At 32.9% G+C, this 24,560-nt stretch overlaps 2 protein-coding genes across 2 annotated transcripts; one reads left to right on the plus strand and one right to left on the minus strand.

Annotated features, from left to right (window-relative positions):
- Positions 1-2,236: 2,236 nt before the first annotated feature.
- Positions 2,237-19,011, minus strand: LOC111509824 (uncharacterized). Its single transcript, XM_074174699.1, has 4 exons — positions 18,858-19,011; positions 9,231-9,618; positions 4,132-4,303; positions 2,237-2,565 (listed from the first exon to the last, which is right to left on the minus strand). Exons 1-4 carry the CDS (start codon positions 18,867-18,869, stop codon positions 2,358-2,360), a joined length of 780 nt encoding a protein of 259 aa, XP_074030800.1. The 5' UTR covers positions 18,870-19,011; the 3' UTR covers positions 2,237-2,357.
- On the plus strand, positions 12,481-16,822 carry LOC141482102 (uncharacterized). Its single transcript, XM_074174697.1, has 2 exons — positions 12,481-12,990; positions 13,407-16,822. The coding sequence occupies exon 2, from the start codon at positions 13,420-13,422 to the stop codon at positions 16,069-16,071; it is 2,652 nt and encodes an 883-aa protein (XP_074030798.1). The 5' UTR covers positions 12,481-12,990; positions 13,407-13,419; the 3' UTR covers positions 16,072-16,822.
- Positions 19,012-24,560: the final 5,549 nt, after the last annotated feature.

The following is a 24,560-nucleotide window of genomic DNA, read 5'->3' on the forward strand; positions in this document are numbered from 1 at the left end:
GTCACATAAAATGTGGACACCCGGTATATATATAGAGGAGTGTTTTTTCGGGATTCGGTCTGTTTAGAATAAATATATTAGTCTTTTAGCTGTCCGAGCTTTCGCTAATGTTTATTAGCTTTATCGAGGGCTGTTATAATAAAAAGGACATAATAGGTATATATAAAACATAATAACGGATAAAACAGCATACCTGTGCTATGTGAGGATATTTAATTTGGAAATTTTAATTTTGAAAGAAGTCTTCAACATCAAAATGACAACTTCACATATTCAATGTCAAAAAGTTGTCTATGAAATCAATGGCTTTCTGATTGAGCAGCGATGAGATATTTTTTGTAACAGCACTTAAATGAAGAAACTACTAACTTTATATAATTGTGGAATATTATAATACAAACTATATATATCATAACTGAACGATCGTCGATATAGAGTGGTTCGAATATGTCCTTTTTAAATTACAGTCCTTGATAAAGCTAATAAAACATTAGCGAAAGCTCGGGCAGCTATAAAGCTAAAAAGAGTACTATGTTATTCTAAACAGACCGAATCCCCGAAAAACCACCCTATATATATATATATATATATAAAATATATATATATATATATATATAATATATATATAATAATATATATATATAAATATATATTTTTCTAATGAGTAACATTACAAATCATACTTTCAGTAAAAATGAGTGAAAAACAATGAATTGAACATATAAATTGACGAAAGAAAGTTTTTTTTTTGATTTGACAAATGTCATACTTCCACAAAAATGTTATTTTTCACTGGGCATGATAATTTGACAATCTTTGACTGTAAAGAAAGAGTTGATTGATATAATTTTCATTATTTTCATATGTTTTTTGGTGTAGTTCCACTAACTTACTGTAATATACTGCTGAGATTATGAAGGTCAGTGTTCTTATTCATACAATCAGACAACATATTAATTTCAATCATATCAAGAAAAAGGCGTTTGGAAATAGTTTTTTCTGTGTGTAAAACTTTGATGATAGAGTAATTTGGTATATGTTACTATTAAATGTTGCGCTAATGCACATGATTTCTTATTGAGCTTTATATCACTTTTATGTGAAGTTATTCTATCTTTAAGAATTCTAGATGTTCCAATATAATCAAAGTTACAATTGTTATAAGGAATGTTATAAATCACATTTGCCTTTTTTCAGTATCCGTTTTATCATTCAATTTGGTATTCAAATTCTTTATAGATATAATATTTTTTGGCATATATCCATATTTTGTTCATTATGAAAAAGCTTTATGATATTTGAAGATAAATTTCCAAGATTAGGTATAGATTTATAAGAAAACTTTATAGGTGAAGTATTATTACATAAATTTCTGTTGATTACATCGAATTTGTATTATTGCCAGTATTGAAAATAATTATATTGAGAAGTTTTCTGGGATAGGAATTTTCGATAAATATATCTCCAAGAGGCCTGAGATTTTTTTTGCTTGAGGAAAGGGTGATCTAATTTTTCTATTCTTTTTTTCAAACAGAGTATCAAATGATTTCAACTGATTTTTTATGAAAAAAAATAGTAATTGATATATCTTCCTGAATTATTAGGTTTGACATACCAATCAGTGATCAAGGAATTATCATTTTTACGGATAATTCTTATATCAAGAAAAGGAAGGGTCTGATTATTTTCTATTTCGATAGTGAATTGCAATTTTCATCACATATTTTGACAACATTAAGAATTTCGTGAGATTTGTCATAAGGTATTGCACAAATGCATCGTCAACGTCAAGGAATTTAAAAACTCACTTTAGGAAGTATGTTTTCAAAAAGATCGTTCGTTACGTATTGAGCTATAATAGGATAAATAGTAGCTCCCATTGGTGTACCAAGAATACGAGAAATTTAATTATCCTTTTCAATTCAACTAAAATAAAACGATTTGTGGACACAACACTCCAAAAAAGCGGGAAACCATGGACACGTGTTTCTGGCTATCGCCTCATTTTATATTTTGCTCTATATTGTTGAATGGATTTTATTTCATTCACAAATTACCCGCATCAACCTTCAAGGTTATTAGCGGTTTGAGATAGTATTTTACAAAAGTGTTATTTACAATTTATGTAATATCTTAATGTCGGTTAAGAAATTGATTCACCAATATAGGTATTTTTTTTTTAAACACTTTATTGGATCATATCAAGATCATGTTTGTGGAAAATGAAACTAAAATATGTTTTTTAATTTATTTGAATGATTAATGAAGTATATGTCGTTATATTCACTCATCTTGCAATATGGGATTTGTACTTGTAGTCAACTCAACTTGATCAGTAGATTGACGTTGGTTTTAACTCATGCAGTTGCTTGAGGAATTTGGGGAAGATGATCTCCCTTAGGTACGAAACCGTTCAATGCATCTACAGTGTACTCAACCTTATACTCAACGTTGTCCTTTCCAATATATTTATAGAATCCTTTGACGTCCATGTATTCATTTTCCTGTCCTTTGTTGGCCAAATGACCTTCTTCTTCTGCTAATATTCCATTTTCAGTTTCGTATCTGAAAATCATTATTTATCTAATTATCTGTCATTTTATATTTTGCTCTGTTACTATGGGTCACAAGATCTTATTTTTGGAACTTCTGAAAAGTAAAAAAAGGGTTTGGTTTTTTGCAAATATCTCGAAAAATTTTAAAGATAACTCAAATTCAAAAAAAGATTCTTAAAGAGGAGGAAACTAATTTTTACAAGTTTCAAATATACATAAACACCCTGCTATTATTTTTTACTGTAAGTATGTATGTATGTGGTTTATTGTATGAGTTTGAAAATTTCGTTATAGGACACACGTTAGTTACAAATAAAAGTGGTAAAAATCATAGAGAGTTTTAATTCTCTTGTCTTCAACTATTCGTTATTTATCCATAGAACTTCGAGTGTTGAACAATTACCTAATGAATTTTTAAAATGATAATAAAAAAAATCTACATCTCGATAAAAACTGATTTTTCGAAAAAATGCTACAAGGTTGAAAAAACCAAAAATGATATAATAAACCAATGGTGACACAATAATAATAGAATTTTTGGGAAAGACAGTTTTTGGCTTTCTTGAACTCCATCGTGGTACAATCACCACAGGAAGGAAGGAAGCAATCAATTACTAAGTGTCTTCTTACGGCGAAACATCGATGTCTACCAGTGAGGATGACAGTGTTCCAAATACGTGGAATTTTTACTTTTCATTCAGTATATTGTATTGGAATCCTGTGAATGGTATTGGATTCAATTCCATAACGAATAATTGGAATACACACAGAGTAGAGAAAAGTCTTTTTCGTATAAATTCAGTGTTCATATTATAGTATCTGTTTCGAAAAAATTTCCTTTCGTGTGATTCAATGTTTATATGAACGTAGCTGTTACAGGAGGGCGTTTTTTTTTCAGTTTATGCCTGAAAGTTACTTCTTTGCATGATCTACACATGCTATAGAGTTACTTTTTTCAAAATTGATTGCCTCCTTCCTTTCTTTGAAAGATGAAATAGTAGAAAGGCAAAAACTTTCTTTCCCAAAAATTAATCACTCCTAAAAATATAATCCTTTCAATAATTTGATTATAACGCATAGAAAAGTTTGGGAAGTTTTACGGGGTGCAACATTGCTTGTCATTGTTTGTTCGTGATTTTTCGGCCAAAAACAACACCATTATCATGCCTCAGCCAGCGTATTCACAAGATTTGGCCACCTGCGACATTTTTTCTGTTTCTAAGTTTGAAGAGATCCATGAACTGTCTCGAGGATTGAAAAGAAAGCTAGCACTATTTTGAAGAAATAAATAACTGTTTTTTGGAAAACATGAAAATTTGACAAATTTTTTCAACAGACATTCATATTATCTTGTGTGTTTTTAATTTTATATATTAAGTAGTTTATTCACATATTCGAATCCCTTTTCCATAATCCATTCATCATATATTCATTTTTCACTGTATGTTTATTCAACTGTATGTATCATTTTAGTTATTTCTTTTTGTGATTTGTGATAAATGACAATCACTTGAAAAAATGTGAATTGGGAAAAATCATACTTCTCATGGGAGTTCTCTGATATGGTTGAACTTACATGTAATGATAACCGTCTTCTAATACTTGTTCGATTTTCCTGATGATGCCGTATTTGTCGAAATTCTTATAGTTGTTATTGTTGGCTACTGGTTTATTTCCATTGGAAGATGAAGCAGCTACTGGCCTGGTTAGTGTTGGTTTGTTGGCACTAACTGGTGATGCTTGGAACCCTTAACGAGAAATAGTTCATTACCATTAGACTAGAAAATAGTGAAATGAAATACTGATAACCTTTGACCTGACCTCAAATTTTCACCTTTTTTTAAACAACTGAAACGGATCATTCTGCAACAGGCGTGGAAAATACTGTTAATGAACTCCGGTTTCAACAAAAAGCTGTTCTAGAGTTCGAATAATAATAATTTATTCGCCCATAATATTTAGATGTATAATAAAGTGAGTAACAATAATAGCAAATAAAATAGAAAACCCATAAAAGGTGAAGTCTTATGCATGGGTATGCTATTAAAGCATGAGTCTGATCTATAAAATGTTATAATAAAATAATAATAATAAATATAATAAAAGTGCAGATATATATATATATATATATATATATATATATATATATATATATATATATATATATATATATATATATATATATACATATATATATCTGCACTTTTATTATATTTATTATTTATTATAACTGTGCGTTTGAGGGCATCCGGAAATATTCCTTTACAAATGGATACGTCTCTAATGAATGTTTTGAATCTTTAAATTGGGAACTACATATTGATGGGGTTTGCAAGAAATTTAATGCAGCATTCTTCGCGATTAAGCACATGAAAGTGCTTGTAGATAAAAAAAATCTCAAGTATATATTTTGTATAAGTATATAAATTCTCCAATATACAATGCTATCTCACTTTAGAATAAATTACCTAATTCAATCAAGTAGTCAAAATCATATAAAATCTTTAAGAATAATACGAAACTATTCTTAATAAAAAAATGTTTTTATACTTTAAAAGGCTATTGGAATGATAATTCCTGGAATAAATTCCTAATGTAATATTCAAATTCGTGTCTCTACATGTGGATCTCGTAAACGATAAGAGATGGAGTGTCGGTTAAATTATGACAAAGTTGCGTATTTTAGAAACCTATTCAATGATGTAAAGAAATCAAATATAGCTCTTTTGGTTCTGGAGATATACAGGAAAAACCAAAAAACCAATAGCAACTTTCACGTCTCCCTATGTACCGTAGAGTTTTTCGAAAGTTTTTTTTTTTTCATTTTCAGGTACCTATTCATATTTTTTCATTTTCTCTGAGCGTTTTCTACAATGAACTTCGAATAAGAAAACCGTTTATGATTATCTGAAACATATCTACAACAAAATTATATTATATGTGTTTTGATGATTAGACAAAAAAATGGTAGCAATGAAAACATCCGAAACGAACACTATAATTATAATGAAAATTGAAATGAAGTAAGTAATTTATAATAAACAAAAAAATTTATTGTGCAATAAATGTTCGAATTGGAGTCCTTCCATTTCGAGACAAATAAATGGGGCAATAAGATGGTCTGCAAGATCACCAGATCTTACTATGTTGGACTATTTTCTATGGGTGACATTGAAAAACAGGATTTACGCTGGCAGAGAGATAGAAAATGTGGAAGACACGAGATTGGAGATTTTCAATGATTTCGCAACAATGCAGCAAATAAGTGTATTAAGGGCAATAAATAATATGAAAAACCGAGTTTAAAAGTGTCTCGAAATGGAAGGACTCCAATTCGAACATTTATTGAACCAATAATTTTTTGGGTACCTATATAAATTACTTCATTTCAATTTTCATTACAATTATAGTGTTCGTTTCGGATGTTATTATTGCTATCATTTCTTTTTCTGCTTATTGAAACACATATAATATATTTTTGATGTAGATATGTTTCAAATAATCATAAAAAGTTTTCTTGTTCGGAGTTCATTGTAGAAAACGATAAGAGCAATGGAAAAAATATGAATAGGTGCCTAAAAGTGAAAAAAAACTCTCGAAAACTCTACGACACATAGGGAGACCTGAAAGTTGCTATTATAAATTCATTCAACTCAGTCAACCAATTTCCAGGGCCGTATTTTAAAAGGAAATAATTCACAAAATTATAATCGAATATTACCTAAACATCTCGAAATATAAAATTGAATTCAATTTCTCAGTATGCAGTGAACGTCTACGATCCAAAAACTACAACGAAAAATACAGGTCCGAATTTAAAAATTCATAGATGGGGGTGCCCCAAGTCAGATGACACCTTGTATAAAAGGTTCATGGATATATTCTGAGAGCCCACATCAAGTGCCAATAGCAAAATGTGAACAGATTTTTCAATATGTCTGCTAATAAAGAAGATATAGGCAAAAAATAATTTGGGATTTTTTAGTTTTTCCTGTATACCTCCAGAACCAAGAAAGCTATATTCGATTTCTTTACATCATGGAATAGGTCCCTAAAATACGCAACTTTACCATATTTCAACCGACACTCTATCTCTTATCGTTTACGAGATCTCCATGTACAGAAACGAATTTGAATAGCCCTGTATATGTATTTGCCTTTAAATTCTAACATTTATATATTATGTGCCGTGTTTTATGCTTTTATATTTGTTTTATATTTCATCTTTATGCTTCAATTCGTTATTCAAGTATGACTAACTATTATTTTTATTCTTAATATGTATATAATTTACAGTGGGACTCATTTTTAATGGAAACACCCCCCTGAAATTTGAAGATGAACATCGATTTTAATAATTTTTTTTTAATGTCAAGTACTAAAAGGTCTACCTTGGGACAAAATTTGAAATGTTTATTAAAGTTTCAGGGCATACATACTACGATATTTTTTCTTAGTCGAAAATCGGGAATTTTTATTAGCGATTTTTTTAATGAAAAAATCACTACGCCACTGAATTCAGAGTGCCTCTAAATAGGTGTGACCAAAATTTCATGAACAAATATTCATTATTAACAAAGTTATGACAACTCAAAAATTCGAAAACTCGCACAGGTAACAGTCACAATATATCATTTTTTTATGATTTCATCAATAAAGTGCCGCCAGATAAAAAAAAAACAAATAGCGTTAATATTTTTAATGAAAATAACGGAATTACATTCACACAATTCAACTAACAATGAAGCAAAAAATTTTAATAAACGTAAATAATAACTAATTATTGAGATGTTTCGATTCAGTGCAACAATTAATTCTAGCTCATATTCTAGTAGCCTCTACTAATCCACCACGTTTTTCGATACATGTGTCGTAGCGCTTACGAATGTTTCTGATTGCGTTCCTTAGTTCTTGAGGGCTAATATATGCACATACCTGTCGAATTCTTGCACAAAGTTCATTTCTATCTCTTGAGCGGTTTTTGTAAACCTTTTATGTAAGAAGTCCCCAGAGAAAAAAGTCCAAAACTGTGAGGTCTGGAAATCTGGGTGGCCACTCTATAAACGGACTACCACGGCCTATCCATCGGTTTGGAAAATGTTCGTTAAGCCATTGCCTCACAGCTCTGGCATAATGAACTGAACACCCATCTAACTGGACAACTAAATTTGATCGTTCATTGATTGGAAGCTAGTGAATAGCACCTCAAAACTCTGTGTTTAAAAATTCCAGAAACCTCTGCGCATTAATGTTTTCCTCAAAAAAGAAAGGACCAATAATTCGTTCGTTCAATATCCTACACCAGACGTTGATTTTTTGTGAAAACTGGCTTTTACAGTTTATTACCCAATTAGGATTATTCGCTGCCCAATAGCCACAATTCTGTGATGACACTACTCCATTTGTAGTGAAAGTGGCTTCGTCGGTATATAAAATATTTTTGAGGAAATTTCTATTGTTTAAATATTCCCCTTGGGCCCATAAACAATATTCCAGGCGTCTTGCTTCGTCGCCTTCTTGAAGTGTGTGTAAAAATGTTGGCTTGAAAGGTTTAATATTCTTCGCCTTGAGACATCTCCGAATAGTTTCTCGTAGAATATTCAAATCTAAAGTAGCATTCCTTATACTGGCATAAGGATTATTTCCGAAATAATCTAAAATGATTTGATCATTCCTGTCATTCCTGTTTCGTCTTTGTACAGGATTACTTTTTAACATCATTTTTGATACTGCACCAGTTTCATTGAATATTTTATTTATTTTATTTGCCGTACCGCAGCCAATACGAGGACGATCTGGATGTCTCTCATTAAATACTCTACAAACCTCTCTAGCACTTCTAACGTCATCTCCCGAAAGGCGTACAATTTCAATTTTCTCTCTTACGCTCAATCTTGCAGCCATGACACAAAATAATTCGAAGAACTGTAAGGTGAATATTGTTGATAATAAGTACACTTAAATCTTTCACAAGTGTCAAACTGTAATATCATTTCCATGGCAACTAAGATTTAAATTGAAATATTAGGTCTTAGTTTTAGTTAATTTGCGTGAAAACTAGAATGTAATTCCGTTATTATCATTAAAAATATTTACGCTATTTGTTTTTTTTTCATCTGGCGGCACTTTATTGTTGAAATCATAAAAAAATATTATCATGGCTATATCTGTTGATATAGGGTATTTTTTGTGACTGTTAGCTGTGTGAGTTTTAGAATCTTTGAGTTGTCATAACTTTGTTAATAATGAATATTTTTCCATGATATTGTCACACCTGTCTAGAGGCACTCTGAATCCAGTGGCGCAGTGATTTTTTCAATAAAAAAATCGCCAATCCCGATTTTCGACTGAGAAAAAATATCGTAGTATGCCCTGAAACTTTAATAAACATTTCAAATTTTGTCAAAATAAAAAATTATTAAAATCGGTTTACAACTTCAAATTTTAGGGGGGTGTTTCCATTAAAAATGGGTAACACTGTATATTACAATTATTGACTTACCATATGTCCATTATGTACCGATAATGGTTGATAAAATTATTATTATTATTTGATTGAAGTTTCGGATTTAATATTATCTACCGCTATGAAAACAATTTATTCGGAAAAAACAATAAACAGGATGGTGGTAAACCAATAATTGTTCACAGGATACTGAAATCCATGAGACCTACCTCTTCTATCATCTCCATTGTAATTACCTCCTTGGTGGATGTAAGAATCACCAGAATGTACGTATTGTCCTAAAGCATCTGGATTATATGCACCGCTGTTGTCAGGATGGTATTGACCGTCATTGTTGTTGTATGCACCAGAATTATCAGGTACGTACTGACCACTGTTATCAATTCCAGCAGGATAACGACGGCCTAGACTCCCGATATAGGGATTATCTGAGTGCAGGTATCCTCCAGAACTGTCTGGGTTATATGCACCGGTATTATCTGGATGATATTGCCCATCATTATCACGGTTTATGCTGGACTCGGTTGAGACTCTTTTGTAAGCAAATGGCTGATACTGGGGGGCAGCAGTACTTAAGGCTAGGAAGCCCAAAAATACCTGAAAAAGAATTTGATAGAAATCAATTTCCAAACTTTTCATAAACTACAACTCACGATTTGATCTTCACAAACTTTATTTGAAAAATATATATCACAACATGTTTCGCTAGCACGGTAGCGCCAACCACAGGTAACTACAATTGAGACTACCTCCATCAAATTACCTAAACCTCTACAATTCTTATATACCTGAGGTACGTTTTCAATTATGAAAACCTGAAGCATATTGCCTCACTTCTACATCAATAATAATATATCTGTATATTCTTGTGGTGCTGGAGTGCCTTGCTGTTGAAGTGGACTGTATTTGTATTGTTATTTCTGTACTCCTATCGCAACCACTCGAATCTGTGCTGGTTCTGGTAATTGAAAATGCTGTTGCATATATTTATTCAATGTATATTTTTACGGAGTTACAAAAACCAACATTTCTAACTGTCGTTGTTTGACAATCTCTCTTCTTCTGTCGTCATGACAGTTGTCATAAAACAGGGACGTATCTTATAAGAAATTTAACAACATCCTCGGTTTTTTAAGAAAACAAGTTCAATAATGGTGATCTATTCAAATCCAGTTGCTCATTCATTGGAATGTTTGAATTTTTAAGTTTATTAATTTCCATTGCTTTCCAACAATTCAGTTTTTATGTGTGAAATTTCGAACTCTTCGTTAGAAATATGATTTACTTCTAAAGATGATTTGAATATGTTCAACTTGTTTTCTTATTTACATAACTCATATGATATTCCTGGGTTCGATTCCTGAATGTTCTGCCAGTTTGACCAATATATACCTTAGGCCACGTTCCACACTATAATTTATATACTCCTGATTTCTCGAATTTGGATGTTTTGTCTTCATTATTTTTAAGTAACTTTTCACTTGCTTAAAAAATGAATCTACTTTTTCAGTTGTTTGTCCAAAATACGTTAAAGCTCTATAATTTCGATTTTGATTATCTAACTCAGGGGTCTCCAAACTTTGAAGCCTTCGGGCCATAATGATTTTTTCAGTTTGTTCCAAGGGTCAATTTCTGCCCTTAACTATATTTCTAGACTAGGATAGTCGCAAAGTGCGTGACCTAAGCAAACTTACGCTTTTTTGCATTTCAATTATTATTGTGTATTGTGACACTTAACGAGAGCTAGTGGCAAGTAGTGGTACTATGTACTTTCTTTTTCAGCTACCCGCTAGGTGGCATTAGGCGTAATTAAATATTTGGAATTACCGCGTTGGTTTGAGAAAGTTCTGGTTCTAGCTAGTGTATTCCGATCACCTCGAGATGGCAGTAATAATTGCATATAAAAAGGCTAGCGGCGCAACTGCGAGTTAGTCTGCGTAGGAAAGGCGAAGGAAGCGAAACTGTCTATTGTGAAATAAAGTAACACCCGTCAATAAAAGTATTTTGATTTGACTTATTGTTTTTATGTGTGATTTGTTAGTATGGAAAAGAAGCGAAAAATCGACAGTGAATGCAGAACGTTCCAAAAAAATGGAACTTTCAGTATTTTGTGATTGAGTCCAGTAATAAGGCGCTTTGTTTAATTTGTAATGAAACCATATCTGTTCTCAAAGACTATAACTTTAAACGACACTATGAATCGAAACATCTTCAAAGTTACTCCAAGTATACAGGAAGTTTGCGGAAGGAAAAATTTGAAACTTTGAAACGCGGACTCAAAATCGCTGCAATCTTTATTTACCAAAGCGAATACTGAACAAGAGTCTGCAACTCGCGCCAGCTTTCGTGTGGCTCTTGAAATCGGAAAACGTGGCAAACCATTCACCGATGGATAAATGATAAAAGAATGCTTGATTGTAGTAGCCGAAGAAATATGCCCCGAAAAGGTGAATTTATTTAAAAGTGTCAGTTTGTCAGCAAACACCGTGGCTAGGAGGGTGCAATACATCGCAGAAAATATATCATCTCAACTGTCTGACAAAAATGGACATCATGAGTGGTTTTCTCCAGTATTGGATGAGTCAACGGATGTGTCATATACTGCTCAGGTGTTGATTTTTATTCGCGGAGTAGATAAAAGCTATGAAGTGTATGGAGAACTTCTTGATATTGATAATATTCACGGCACGACAACTGAGGCAGATATTTTTAAGGGAGTTGAAAATACCATTCATAAAAAGAACCTTCGATGGAGAAATTTGAAATCTATAACTGATGGAGGCAAAAATATGAATGGTAAAAATAAAGAAATGGTTGCACTTGTGTCAAAGGCAGTAGAAAAAGATGGTGGTTCAAAACCATTAGCCTTACATTGTATCATTCATCAACAGTTCATATGCGGAAAATATTTGGATATGTCTGAAGTTCTAAAACCAGTCATGTCAGTTGTTAACTTCATTGGAGAAAATGATTTATCATATCATACTGCCGTAAGCTGGCTTAGTTGCGGAAAAGTCCTTAAGCGCTTTTTTGAACTTCGAGCAGAGATCGAAATTTTTTTAAATGAGAAGCAGCGCCCTTTTGCCTATTTAGAAAAAAGGGAATGGATGTGGAAGTTAGCCTTCTATGTCGATTTGACAAATCATATGAACGAACTGAATTTGAGATTGCAAGGAGAAAATCAGCTTCTCCCTGATTTATACACCAATATAAAATCTTTCGGGCAGAAAATAATACTATTTCAATTGTAATTACGTAAAAAATTTTTCACACATTTTGAAACATGTGAAATATTCAGCCTCACTACAGAGACTGAATTTCCCGTCAATTTTGCAATCGAAACTTTGAGTGCTTTGAAGACAAATTTTGATACTCGTTTTTCAGATTTTGATGTCATTGCGAATGAAATTAAGCTTTTTCAAAATCCTTTTGATTCTGACATTGAAACCCTGGCTCAGGCCCGTGCTGGGCCGCCGGGACACCGGAACGTGTCCCGGTGCGCCCTTTGGCCGGATGCGCCCTTTGGCCGGACCTTTCTGGCACCCTCCGGCCCCGAACCTTACAAATTTTACATTTAGAATGCCAACATTAAATGTTTAACAGCATAATTAACACCGTTTAAGTAAACAGAAAATTTAAATAATAAATATAATTAAATTTGGATCATTATAAGACGAAGCTTATCGTCGATATTGCCGAGCGGCCGGGTTGAGTGTTGCGGCTGTAGGCTACACAGAATGAACTACGACAGCGCCCTCAGGAAGTGTGGGGAGTGGGGGCGGTACGAGAGTCCCAATTTCGTCTACCTGTTCATGCTTGTATGTTACATGTTACTCACTAGTCAGTAAACTCATGCAGTCGGCCTGATTGTAACTTGTACTTGTGTAGTATTGTATTAGTGTTTTATTTCAAGTTATTCGGTGCTGTTACTGTTCTTCCCGTGCAAGTTTCAAACCCTTAATGTTAAAGGTAAGTGTTGTTATTATTCTTATTAGTGAGTTGAGGTTTGAGGTGGAAAAAGCACATAGATATAGATAACCTAAAGCAAAATACTAGGCATAGACCTAAGCCTTTTCTGCATAGCATAGACCTAAGCCTTTTCTCACAACAGTGGAACAGTGGCTGGTAAATTTGAGAAAAAAACAGAGTATATATAAGGGGCGTCTAAGTTGGCCAAAGCATTTACTTTTACTAATCATCTCATCAAAATATTTTATACAGATCACATTAAAATTATTATTGGTAACATACTATGTTTGTTTATCTTTTACTCGAACTGTCAAATAGCCACATGTTGTCAAAGTATGCTCTTTTAATCTTGCATTTATTTAAAACTAAATCTTGTTTTTTTAAATACATAAAGTGATCAGTTAAATTTTTTTTAGCGGGTTACAAATCATGGACAAGAAAAATAAAAGGAAAAAAAGTGGACATGAATTTCGTCAAGAAAAGAAAAACAAACTTCTACTCGAGTCTGCAATATCATGTTCAAAAATAACAGCTTTGTTTAAAAAACCAGACGGCCCATCTGAAGATGAAAATCTTGAATCACATGCACAAAACAAAACGTTTGAGGAAGCAGAATTTGTTAGCTTCAACTTGTCTTCACCATCAAGCTCATCAAATCTTGATTGTTCCAAAATGATTTATGATAATCAGTTTTCCGATCTCAGTTCTGATAGATTTCAGGGGTTCAAATTAGTTGAAAATTTACAAACTGAAGAGCAAGACCCGAATTATCTTAGTCCTCGTAAACTGGAAGCACCTTCACTTGACACAGGAAATTCGGCTCGAAGATGTTATTCTTCAGTAGAAGAATCTCAAGTACATATAATCAATTACTTCGAAAAACCAAGCGAAAGACATTTATCGGCATATCTTGATTATCATCCAATACAACCTGATGAAAGAGAGTTGCCTTTTAATGACAAAAAACCCTTATACACTGTAAAACGAAACGATGGAGAAACCTTTCAGAGACATTGGATTTCATATGACGAAAATTCAAAGAAACTGTTCTGTTTTATTTGCATCGTTTACAGCAGCAACTCCAATTCAACCTTTTGTACAGGGTTTGAAGACTGGAAACATGTCCACCAAAGAGTTAATGAACATGAAATGTCCAAAGCTCATTTTCAATCCGTCGAGGCTTTTATGGTAGCCAAACGTAAGAAAAGTACTCGTGACCTTCTTTTTTGTGATCAACTAGATAAGAGGAAACAAGAAGTCTTAGAAAGGAGACATGTGGTGAAAATTGTAATAGATGTCTTGAAGCTTATAGGAAAGCAAGGATTGGCTTTTCGTGCATCAAAGGAAGCTGCTTACTCTCTTAAAGATGACACAATCAACCATGGCAACTTCTTAGAAATTATTATGTTAATGTCCAAGTATGATCCACAGTTAGAGAAACACTTGAAAAAGGCTATTGAAGAAAGTGATACGCGCATGTCTAAGAGGTCAACAAAAAAAACAGACGTGGAACACGAAAAAAAAGGCAAAAACAAAAGGGTGGGCAGAGGAAGTGCCGTGACATTTCTAAGTAACAACACGGTAGCAAAAATAATGATCTGTATGACAAAAGAAATCAAATCTGTCGTGGCAAATGAAATCAAATCGGCCGGCAAATACTCAGTTTTGATGGACACGACGATAGACATAAGTAGCAATGATCAATGTGCAATAGTTGCCAGGTATGTTAAAGGTCATGAAGTGTGCGAGAGACTACTGGCATTAAAAAGTGTGGTTTCTACTACAGGAGAGGCATTATTTGACACTCTCTCTGGTGTATTGACAGAACTTGAAATACCTTTGAGTGATTGCGTCGCAAATGCGTTTGATGGTGCGTCTAACATGAGCGGTCAGTATAATGGTTTGACTGCACAAATGGCCAGCAAAATCCCAAATCACATTCACACGTGGTGCTACGCGCACGTTTTGAATCTCGTAATATCTGATACAGCTCAATGCCTCACTGTAACAATCTCATTTTTCAGCATAATGCAAGAGACCCAGGTTTTTTTGAAGGATTCAATTAAAAGACTGGATATGTTTAGGAAGCAAAATCCTGAGTACAAGTTGGAAGCCATTGGGGCTACCAGATGGCGAAGCCGCAGCAATGCAGCAACGAAAATATTCGGCAGAATAGACATGTGGACCTCTTCTGAAGAACAGTCTTCAAACACAGCTAAACCTAACAAACACATTTATCTGGAGTTGGTATTGGCTCTGTTCAAAATTTCACATTCAGCTGATTTCAACGCCAAAGTGAGACATGAAGCAACTGCTTTACTTAAGAAGTATCTGGATTTTGAAACAGTACTTGTTGGCATGATATTCTTGCAATTGTTCAAAATCACTACGCCACTATCGGATTACCTCCAAACAAAGAATCTGGACTACGCCCAAGCGTGGAGGAATATTGAGTCTTCTCTTAGTAGGCTAAAACACCTAAGGGAGAAGTTTGATGAGACTTTGAATGCAGCACAACGCTTTGTTTTGAAAATGACGCAGAAACTCGAAGAAAGAGCAAAGGCCGATGAAACTCTTAATGAGATTGTTATTGGCAAAGCAATAACTGAGAAAAGAAAGAAGAAAGTAAAGAAAATGGCAGGAGAACTTGCTGAAGACGACAGTGTTGGAACTTCTCCGGAAGAAGAATTCAAAATAAAGATCTTCTTCGTAATTGTAGAGAGAGCTGTCCAAACTATGGAAAGCCGTTTTGTGCAGCACAAATCGCTATACTTGGATCTGGCATGTTTTGACCCAAAAACATTCAAATCCCAAGAATCTCTTCCACCTAAAGCATTGAAGAAAATAGGAGAATTAGTTTTGAACGTTGATGAAGAAAAGCTGAAAGAAGAACTTATCTCATTCGTAAATGTATGGCCCCAGATTTCAAATGCAAGTTTGAACGCCGACTATGAGAATGAAGATGTCTCAGACGAGAAAATCGATGCGCAAGAAGAAAAGATGATGAAGACCACGAGGTCCAGTGCAAAGAGTCGGCATCATGCAATAGCTGTATCAAGTGTGCATATAAAGTTATATTAGAATATAACATGTACTGTTTACAATACCCAGAACTTTCAAAAGTGTATAAGTTTCTTCTAACTATCCCATTGACTCAAGTCTCTTGCGAACGAGCATTTTCAAAGTTGAAACTTATCAAAACCAGATTAAGATCGTCTTTGACAAATGACAATTTAGAATCATTACTGTTGATGCAATCAGAAGCTGATATTTTGAACTCCATAGATCCAGACAGCGTTATTGACTATCTTTGCAACTCCAGCTCCGAACTTAAAAGACTTCTTCAGGTTTAGATTCAGTTTGCAAATTGACTCAAAGAAGACCTACATTTGTGAATTATATATATTTTTTTATTTCCTTAAAAATTATGTAATAAGTGGTAACTTTTTTTAAATGTATATATTGCATGTTATATGTGAAATGTTTACCGAAAATTACACTTATTACGTTTCAACTCCTACTTTCTCTTTTAATTATTTTATTTTAGCTTAAAAGCTTAAGCTTAAACATTTCTTCAAACGATATAAGTACGACAGTTATTTTCCCATTCCGCATTGCAAATATTTAAAATTACCGTTATTCTTGAGCAAACAATAAATGGCCATTTTGTTTGACAAATACTGGTACGATTGTGTAAGTGTGATCGTTCGCTCGTACGGTGACCAGATGCCAGAATAGCAAATTGAACCCAGCGTCATGAGCGATCAACACGCTAAAAAAACAGAGGTTAGGAATGGTGGAGGGGGGGGGGGTGTTGGCGCCCTTTGGCTATGGCCGTCCACCGCCCTAAGAAAGGGTCCAGCACGGGCCTGCCCTGGCTCCGAAAGTCCAAATGGAAATTATTGATTTACGGTGCAGTGATATGCTTAAGAACAAATATCAAAGTTCATCTTTGTTGAAATTTTAAAAGAGTCTTCCTCTGGAACAATTTGATAATTTGCATAATTTTGCTCGTGGGTTGGGGTGAGAAAACGTTTTTCAAGATGAAGTACACAAAGAATGTTTACAGATCTCAATTAACCGATGAGCATCTTAAATCTCTTTTGATAATTGGTACAATTAAAATTGATCCACAACTACAAAGTATTGTCGGTGGAAAATCACAATTACATAAATGTCATTAGTGTTTTTGTTTTACTGTGATTCAATTCAATTATTTGTTAGTTATTATTATGCTTAAACTCAGATACTTAAGTTTTCTTTGTCTTCATTTCTGTCGTTAAGTTTTACCTTGCAAGTAAATAAAACCGAGAAATTATCATTCTGTGTTTTTTTCTTCAACTTATCACAGCAATAGTAACAACAACTAGGTAATCATTGGCTGTCGCAGGTCAAATTGATGACAGTAAATCATTGGCTGTCGCGGGCCGGATTGATGACACTGGCGGGCCGGATTTGGCCCGCGGGCCGTAGTTTGGAGACCCCTGATCTAACTTATCAATAGAAAAAACGTCTCAAATAGCTTTTGCGTAGACGTTTTTGGAAAGTTATCTGTAAAAGGTATCTATTTATTGTCGCTTGCCCACCTACTAATAGCTCATATCGAGATCCTAAACAACCACCTGAAAGCTGCTGCCACTAACGGAAAAATTAGAAACCTTGTTCTGTCTGTTTGTCTATTGCACTAATCTCCAGAGATTTCTCGAATCCATCAACATCGAAAACCTTATACTATGCTTTCGTCAGATCAAAATTAGAGTATGCATCCATAATCTGGACTCCATCTCATCAGTTGTATACAGAAAAAGTTGAATCAGTACAAGGTCGTTTCTTGAAACTTCTCTCCTATAGATCAGACAATATCTATCCACCAATTGTATTTCCCCATGATGCATTGTTAGCTAGACATGCTATGAATAGCTTGGGTTGCCGTCGTGATTGTCACTCCACAATTTTTCTTTTTAAGCTGATTAATAATTCAATTATTGAGCCACGTATTCTGCAAAAACTTAATTTTAATGTAGCTAGACCAACCTCTAGAGTAGTTAATACTTTTTATCTGCCAACACCACGTAAAAATATTTCGAAACGTTCACCTCTGCAGAGCATGTGTCAAATGCAATTCTGCAAATTGCCAGCTCGACATTTTCTACTGTTCCATCTCTGAGATTAGGTATTTTTACTTCAACTAATTCTATATGTATTGTTTTCATCTTATAACTTGTCATTGTATTGTGACTTAACTTCTATCCTTGTTTTGTTGTTGGGTGAAACCTGTAGAACAGTGTTTGAATAACTTTCTTTGAAAACGACGTTCGACAGACCATCAGTGTAATGGCGAGCACTGTAGGTCGATAATCATCAACTTCTTTCGGATGATCTGGATACAAACGACATGTGGTTGCAACAGGATGGTGCTGCATGCCACAGAGCTTATGTCACATTGGATATTCTGCATGAGCAATAGACCTACTCACTTTGGACCTTACATAACCTAACCTACTGTACGAGTATTATAGCAATGTTATTGAAATATATGACTAAATGAGCTGTATAGTAAGTGAGCTGAATGGCAGCAATCATATCAGTGATAGATTCAAATTGGAAATAAGTGAAAAAATATATTTCCATATATCTTCAGAATCAAGAGACAAATCATGGAGAATATCATTCAAATTAATCATATTTTGTGAGTGATACTTGAAAATTGGGATGTGAATTTGAAATAGTAATTGACTGTAAGATATAACCGTTGAATATATCATGCTTGTCATCAAACTCAAAAAATTATATTTAATTTTTCATTTCATTATGAATTCATTATGAATAATCAGAAGTTGAAAAAAGGAAAACCGACTCTTGCTTACCAGAAATATCATGTTATATGGAAAAGAAAACTGAGCACACCACACCACAAAACTTACAAGTTTTTTCTCAGAGTTTCGAATTTGGTTTACCGTTTTATTTAAATGTGCACATTTTTTATTTCTCCCTCCCACCCATAAACCAATTAGGTATTGAGAACATTCAAAAATTCAAATGAGATATTTGTAAATCAGATAAAATTCATATTTATGTTCATTTTGATGGAGGTCCATTTAAAAACCATGACCTTATGACATTAACTCTGAACTGGTTTTGATATATGATCAACAATTTGAAGAATAGGGTCGATGTGAATTACTGAAGATTCCAAAAGTGGGATGAATATTTTGTATTCGCCATTAAAAAACTATACTTTGGCTCTTCCTAACTGGGGTTTGAAGGTGAAGAATTAATTCATTTCTTGCGTAACTGACATTTTTCATATGAAGATATGATGATAAAACAAAAAAATACGTAAATAAATCCGTAAAATAATCAAGGGTCTGGAATGCATCAATTTAAGTGGGTCAAAATGTGTAAATAACCATATTTTTTTTAATTATCCATCAACAGTAAATAAAGTCGATTAAAAATACGATTTGAAAATGAATGCATCAAATATATTTCTAAAGCAGGAAGGAAACCGAAAGTCTTAAAAATATATCTCTTTAATTTGAATGAAAATCATAATGAAAAAAAATTGATTTGGTAAAAGGATCAATTTTTTTTCAAACAATTGTTTTCTCGCCGTCGTTTCGAATTTAGTTGAATTCTTCTTCAGGGCTCTGTAACAATGAATTTTCTTAAACATACCTTCCACAAAACTTATACGATTACTACCGTTTCAATTTTACAAGATATAATTAAACTTCTCACTGAAAAGCAGTTTTTTAGTTTTGATAATATTACTATTTTTAAAACCATCAGACATATTAGATACATATAAGAAAAATTTAAAACATTGCAACAACCAAATTTCCGAGACAACACCAATACAAAACGACATGAAAAAAACGAATGGCTTTATCTGTGATTCTGATGAGGTGGTGTTTGTTTTTTATTCAATGACAGAAAGAAAAAGAATACAAAGAGGGTAAATCATTCAGGTATTTTACTTATCAAATTGAAGTATGCAGTATTAGGGACATCGACATCTCTTCTAGTATTACTTCTAGTATGCACTATCGCATATATCATATGTATCACTTCTCTCAAAAGTCTTTTGGATAAATATAGCTAGTATAGTTGGATGATAAAAAAAATATGTCAATACTCTCTTTCATGTCCAACGAGCGTTGTGAGGTTTTTTATATTCAGTTTTTTAGAGTCTCTCATGTGTTCTGAAACTCTTGTTTTGAGAAAACGACCAGTTTGACCAACATATCATTTGTGAAAGCTTACACAGCTCAGTTTGTACACTATATTGGATTGTGTTTCTTGTGGTGTTTGTGTTTTTTGTTTCGAAATCGATCAACAACGCCGTTAAACGGAATACTTCCACGAGTCAAAATAGAGAGGAAATTCAAATAGTTGCACGCGCATTTCTACCATACATCCTGAGGGTTACAGACATAATAGGAAAATACTTAGGGAAGCAGAAAATAAAAACAGTTTTCAAGCCCACCAGAGCCACTATCAGCTGCGAGGGTATATCGTATAACATGCTCCTGCGGAAAAGTTTATATCGGTACCACCAAAAGATCCATGGGTACAAGACTGATTGATCATCGGAGAAACTGTAGATTAGTGGAGGAGATCACGCGATACTGTTTGTAGATGTAGTCTAATCAACGAGTTCAAAAACATAAAAAATAGAGATAAAGGTCCTAAAAATATGAGCGATAGCTCATTCGATTTGAAATCACCTCTAGGAAAATGTTGTTGAAGGATTTTGGTGCAGGTTAAAAAATTGCAATTGTTATTAACAAAATAAGATTTTAAAAAGATGGTATTTAGTTTTTCGTTAATAACTCAAAAAATATTAATATTTAAGCAATTTTGAAAAAAGCTGGTTAAAGAGAAGGAAATTTTCGATAAAAAGTCCCGACTCACGAAACTCCATCTCCATTTTAAATCGACGTTGAAAATAGTGTTCAGCGCGGCTATTACGGCATGCGCGCCCTGCCGCTAAAGAGAGTTTATCAAAAGAAATAATCTTTTTATAACATAAAATGTCATTTCGAAAATCTGAAAAAAATCTAGTATCTTCTTAACACTTGAGTGAATTGAGTCCCGTAGAAAAAAAAGTTTTATCACCATTTCATCACCATCAATTGTCAACTAACAATTTTTTTCCCAATCTCCGTTGGCATAAATAATGGGATAAAAGGTATAAATAATTGGCCTATAAATTTTAAACTTCGTGGAGCCCTTTTGATATATATATACTTCATACAATCCTGCGATGGAAGTTCATGAAAATTTATTAATTTGTTGATTATGATTTTTTAAAACTATTGCAAAATGAAATATCTAAAAATTGTTGATGAATTTTTTTTTCAATCGATATTTACCTATGTCTGTTCTCACATTAAACAATGACAATTATCAACATAGGATATGAATTTTTTACGTAATTTGTTTATTAAATTGTTTCAAACAAATAGAGAAATTCAATATTTTTGAAAAGTTTTTTTTTGCTATTTTGTTATCTAGGGATAATTATGATTTTTGAAAAAAAAATGTTTTTTTCAGTTTTGATTTTCAATTGTTTCAAATCGATTTTTTATATTTCGATTGTTTGAATAATCAGTTAAGAAATAATTTTGCTTTCAAAAATCATAATTTACACTTTCAAATAGTTTTTCTGGAAATTTTTTTTTATTCATCATTTAATTGTTTATTAGTTCAACAATTTGTTATAAACAAATAATGAAGCAGAAAAAGATTATAAAAACAGCTATATATAAAAAAGTGCCATAGAAAATTATTTAATCATTTAAATTATAAAATTATAATGAATAAAAAAAATTATGGCACTTTTTCATATATAACTGTTTTTATGATTTTTTTATGCTTCAGGAAAAGAATATAAAGTTGGTCAATATTTGTTTATAACAAATTGTTAAACTATTGAACAACTAAATGGTGAATGAAAAAAATTTTTGAAGAAGAAGTGATTTTTTAAATGACATTTCATGTTATGAAAAAATTATTTCTTGTGATAAACTCTCTTTAGCGGCATCGCGCACATGCCGTAACAGCCGCGTGGAACCCTATTTTCAACGTCAAATTAAAATTATAAATAATGTGGATAGAGTTTCGGGAGTCGGGACTTTTTTATCGGAAATTTCTTCCTCTTCAACAAGATATTTTCAAAATTGCTTAAATATTAATATTTTTTGAGTTATTAACGAAAAACTGAAAACTATTTTTTCAAACATTATTTTCTTAATAACATTTGCAATTTTTTACCTACACCAAAATCCTTCAAAAACATTTTTCTAGAGGTGATTCCGAATCGAATGAGCTATCGCTCATATTTTCAGGACCTTTATCTCTATTTTTCATGTTTTTGAACTTGTTGATTAGACTAATGTGAAACTACTTGCCCCCGGTCATGGATACCACAGTCAGCTTGTACGGGAAGCCATAGATATCCATAAACATACGAAAAACTTCAACAGAAAAGAGGAGGCGGTAACGTTTAATCGGATTTGGAGTGCCATACTAAAAGATGCTAGAGCAATGTAATGTTACCACAATTCGGCAAATAGAAACGCATCAACAAGAGAGACGGACTACCTGCGTTAACAAAAAAACTAACCTATCAGAAATCACCAATCATCTGTAAATCATCAAGATGAATAAACCTCTGAAGAAGCCAGCCACTCGTGCTGACGAAACGTTAGGATGCAGTTCCAAACTGCGACGGCCTTCAAACCCGAATTAAGATAGTAACACTGAAAATGAATAATTTTCCTCAAATGGATGGAAAGCGAAAAAAAACTCCTGATATATTGGAAAAAGTGTAAATAGTCACTGCTTAACTAATTCAAAAACTGACAGTACACGAGTTTTTATTTTCTTGTACGAAAAAACATTATGGATACATTACGATAATTACTAACTATTAAAATGATAACAGGTGGTCAAATTCTGAACTAATTAATCAGTTTCATCAGTGGAAATACAATAATGTAAATGATAATGGCAGTAACAAATTAGGTAATCTGCATTTTTATGTTGTAACAAACCTAATTTGAATTGGATTAAAATACCTGATAGTAGAAAAAGTTGTGGTTTGTCTTCTGAGATCGGCAGTCGAGAATTCCACCTGTAATATGAACAGCTGATGTATTTTTCCTGAACAAATCCTGTAGTGATTCGCAGAAATTTGTTTGTATGCAATTTTGACCTAGAGAATTGTTTGTTGACTGGGAGATATTTACTCCAACATCTGTCAGGCTGGTTCTGATTGTAAACAGGAAAATCATCAAATCGAACATAGATATTTATTTCATATCCATCAATTGTATTCCAATGAATGGTGAGTCAGAGTGGTAGGGATACCCAGCTAAAAACTCGCAAAGTGGACATTAAAAAAATAGTTACAACTTATAATTTTATTTATCTTTTTCTTCATCGTTTTCTTCCGACCGCTGTGTAATTCAAAGTCTACTTCTCCATCGTCTTCAACGACATTTGTCTCTAGGTCTTCCAAGATTTCGGGGTCAAGGGTTCGGTCTTCAGTGACTCTGATATGTTGAAGCATTGAGACAAGCTTGCCCATTACATTGGCCAAGAGCTGTTATCCCGATTCCTTAATTATTTTCCATTTGAAATGTAATTAGTGGAAACGAATATACAAGGTAATTTTTAGACCCATTTTAAGAAAAAAACTTCCTATGGACGTATGCCCTAAACGCCTTAACTTTTGAGATACAGGGTGGCAAAGTTTTCAAAAATAATCAGTTTTTTAATAATAACGGAGATAATTTTGTAGACATCTTTGGCATATTTGGTACATATGTTCCATGCCTCAAGGCGCATTTTCTGATGTACACAAATTTGTATTTTTTCAAAAAGTGGCATCCCTACGGGTTTCGCATTGAATATTTTTAAGGAAAAAGTACTACGCCAATGCTTTCTTTTCAAAATAAAATCATTTTTAAATCCTCATTTATTTTTGAGAAAATTTGATCTCCTGGTATTTCTTTGTCCGACGCATGATTTTCACTCAAAAAAATAAAAATCGACAGAAAGCAAATTAAGAAATTAGATCAATTCTAAAATAAATGAGAATCTGAAAATTGCTTCATAACGCATTACTAATTCCCTAATAATATTTGAAAACAAAATCTGCAAAAAAATAAATTTTTCACAAAAACGAGTTTTATTTTATTTTGTGACAGTAAGTCTAAACGAATAGCACATATTTGTTAATTAGTAATAATACCAAAACTGATTATAAAAATTGTTGGAAGTGGCCACCTGCACTTAGTATGCATGCTTCTGCCCTTCTACGCATGGAATTACGCACCCGTTCAAATATTCCCGGCGTATTTCGTATAGTTTCACACGAGGCAACTATCCGCTCTCTTAAATCTTCTAAAGTATTAACGGGAGTTTTATACACAAGAGTTTTAAGGTGACCCCATAAAAAAAAATCTAAACTGTTGAGATCGAGGGATCTTGCTGGCCATTGCTGAGGTCCTCCGCGACCTATCCAACGATTAGGATAAACTGTATTTAAATGGTTTCGG

This window comes from Leptinotarsa decemlineata, unplaced genomic scaffold (genome assembly GCF_025532065.1).
Source record: "Leptinotarsa decemlineata unplaced genomic scaffold, Ldec_3_MD MMD2_tig00000849, whole genome shotgun sequence".
NCBI lineage: Eukaryota > Metazoa > Arthropoda > Insecta > Coleoptera > Chrysomelidae > Leptinotarsa > Leptinotarsa decemlineata.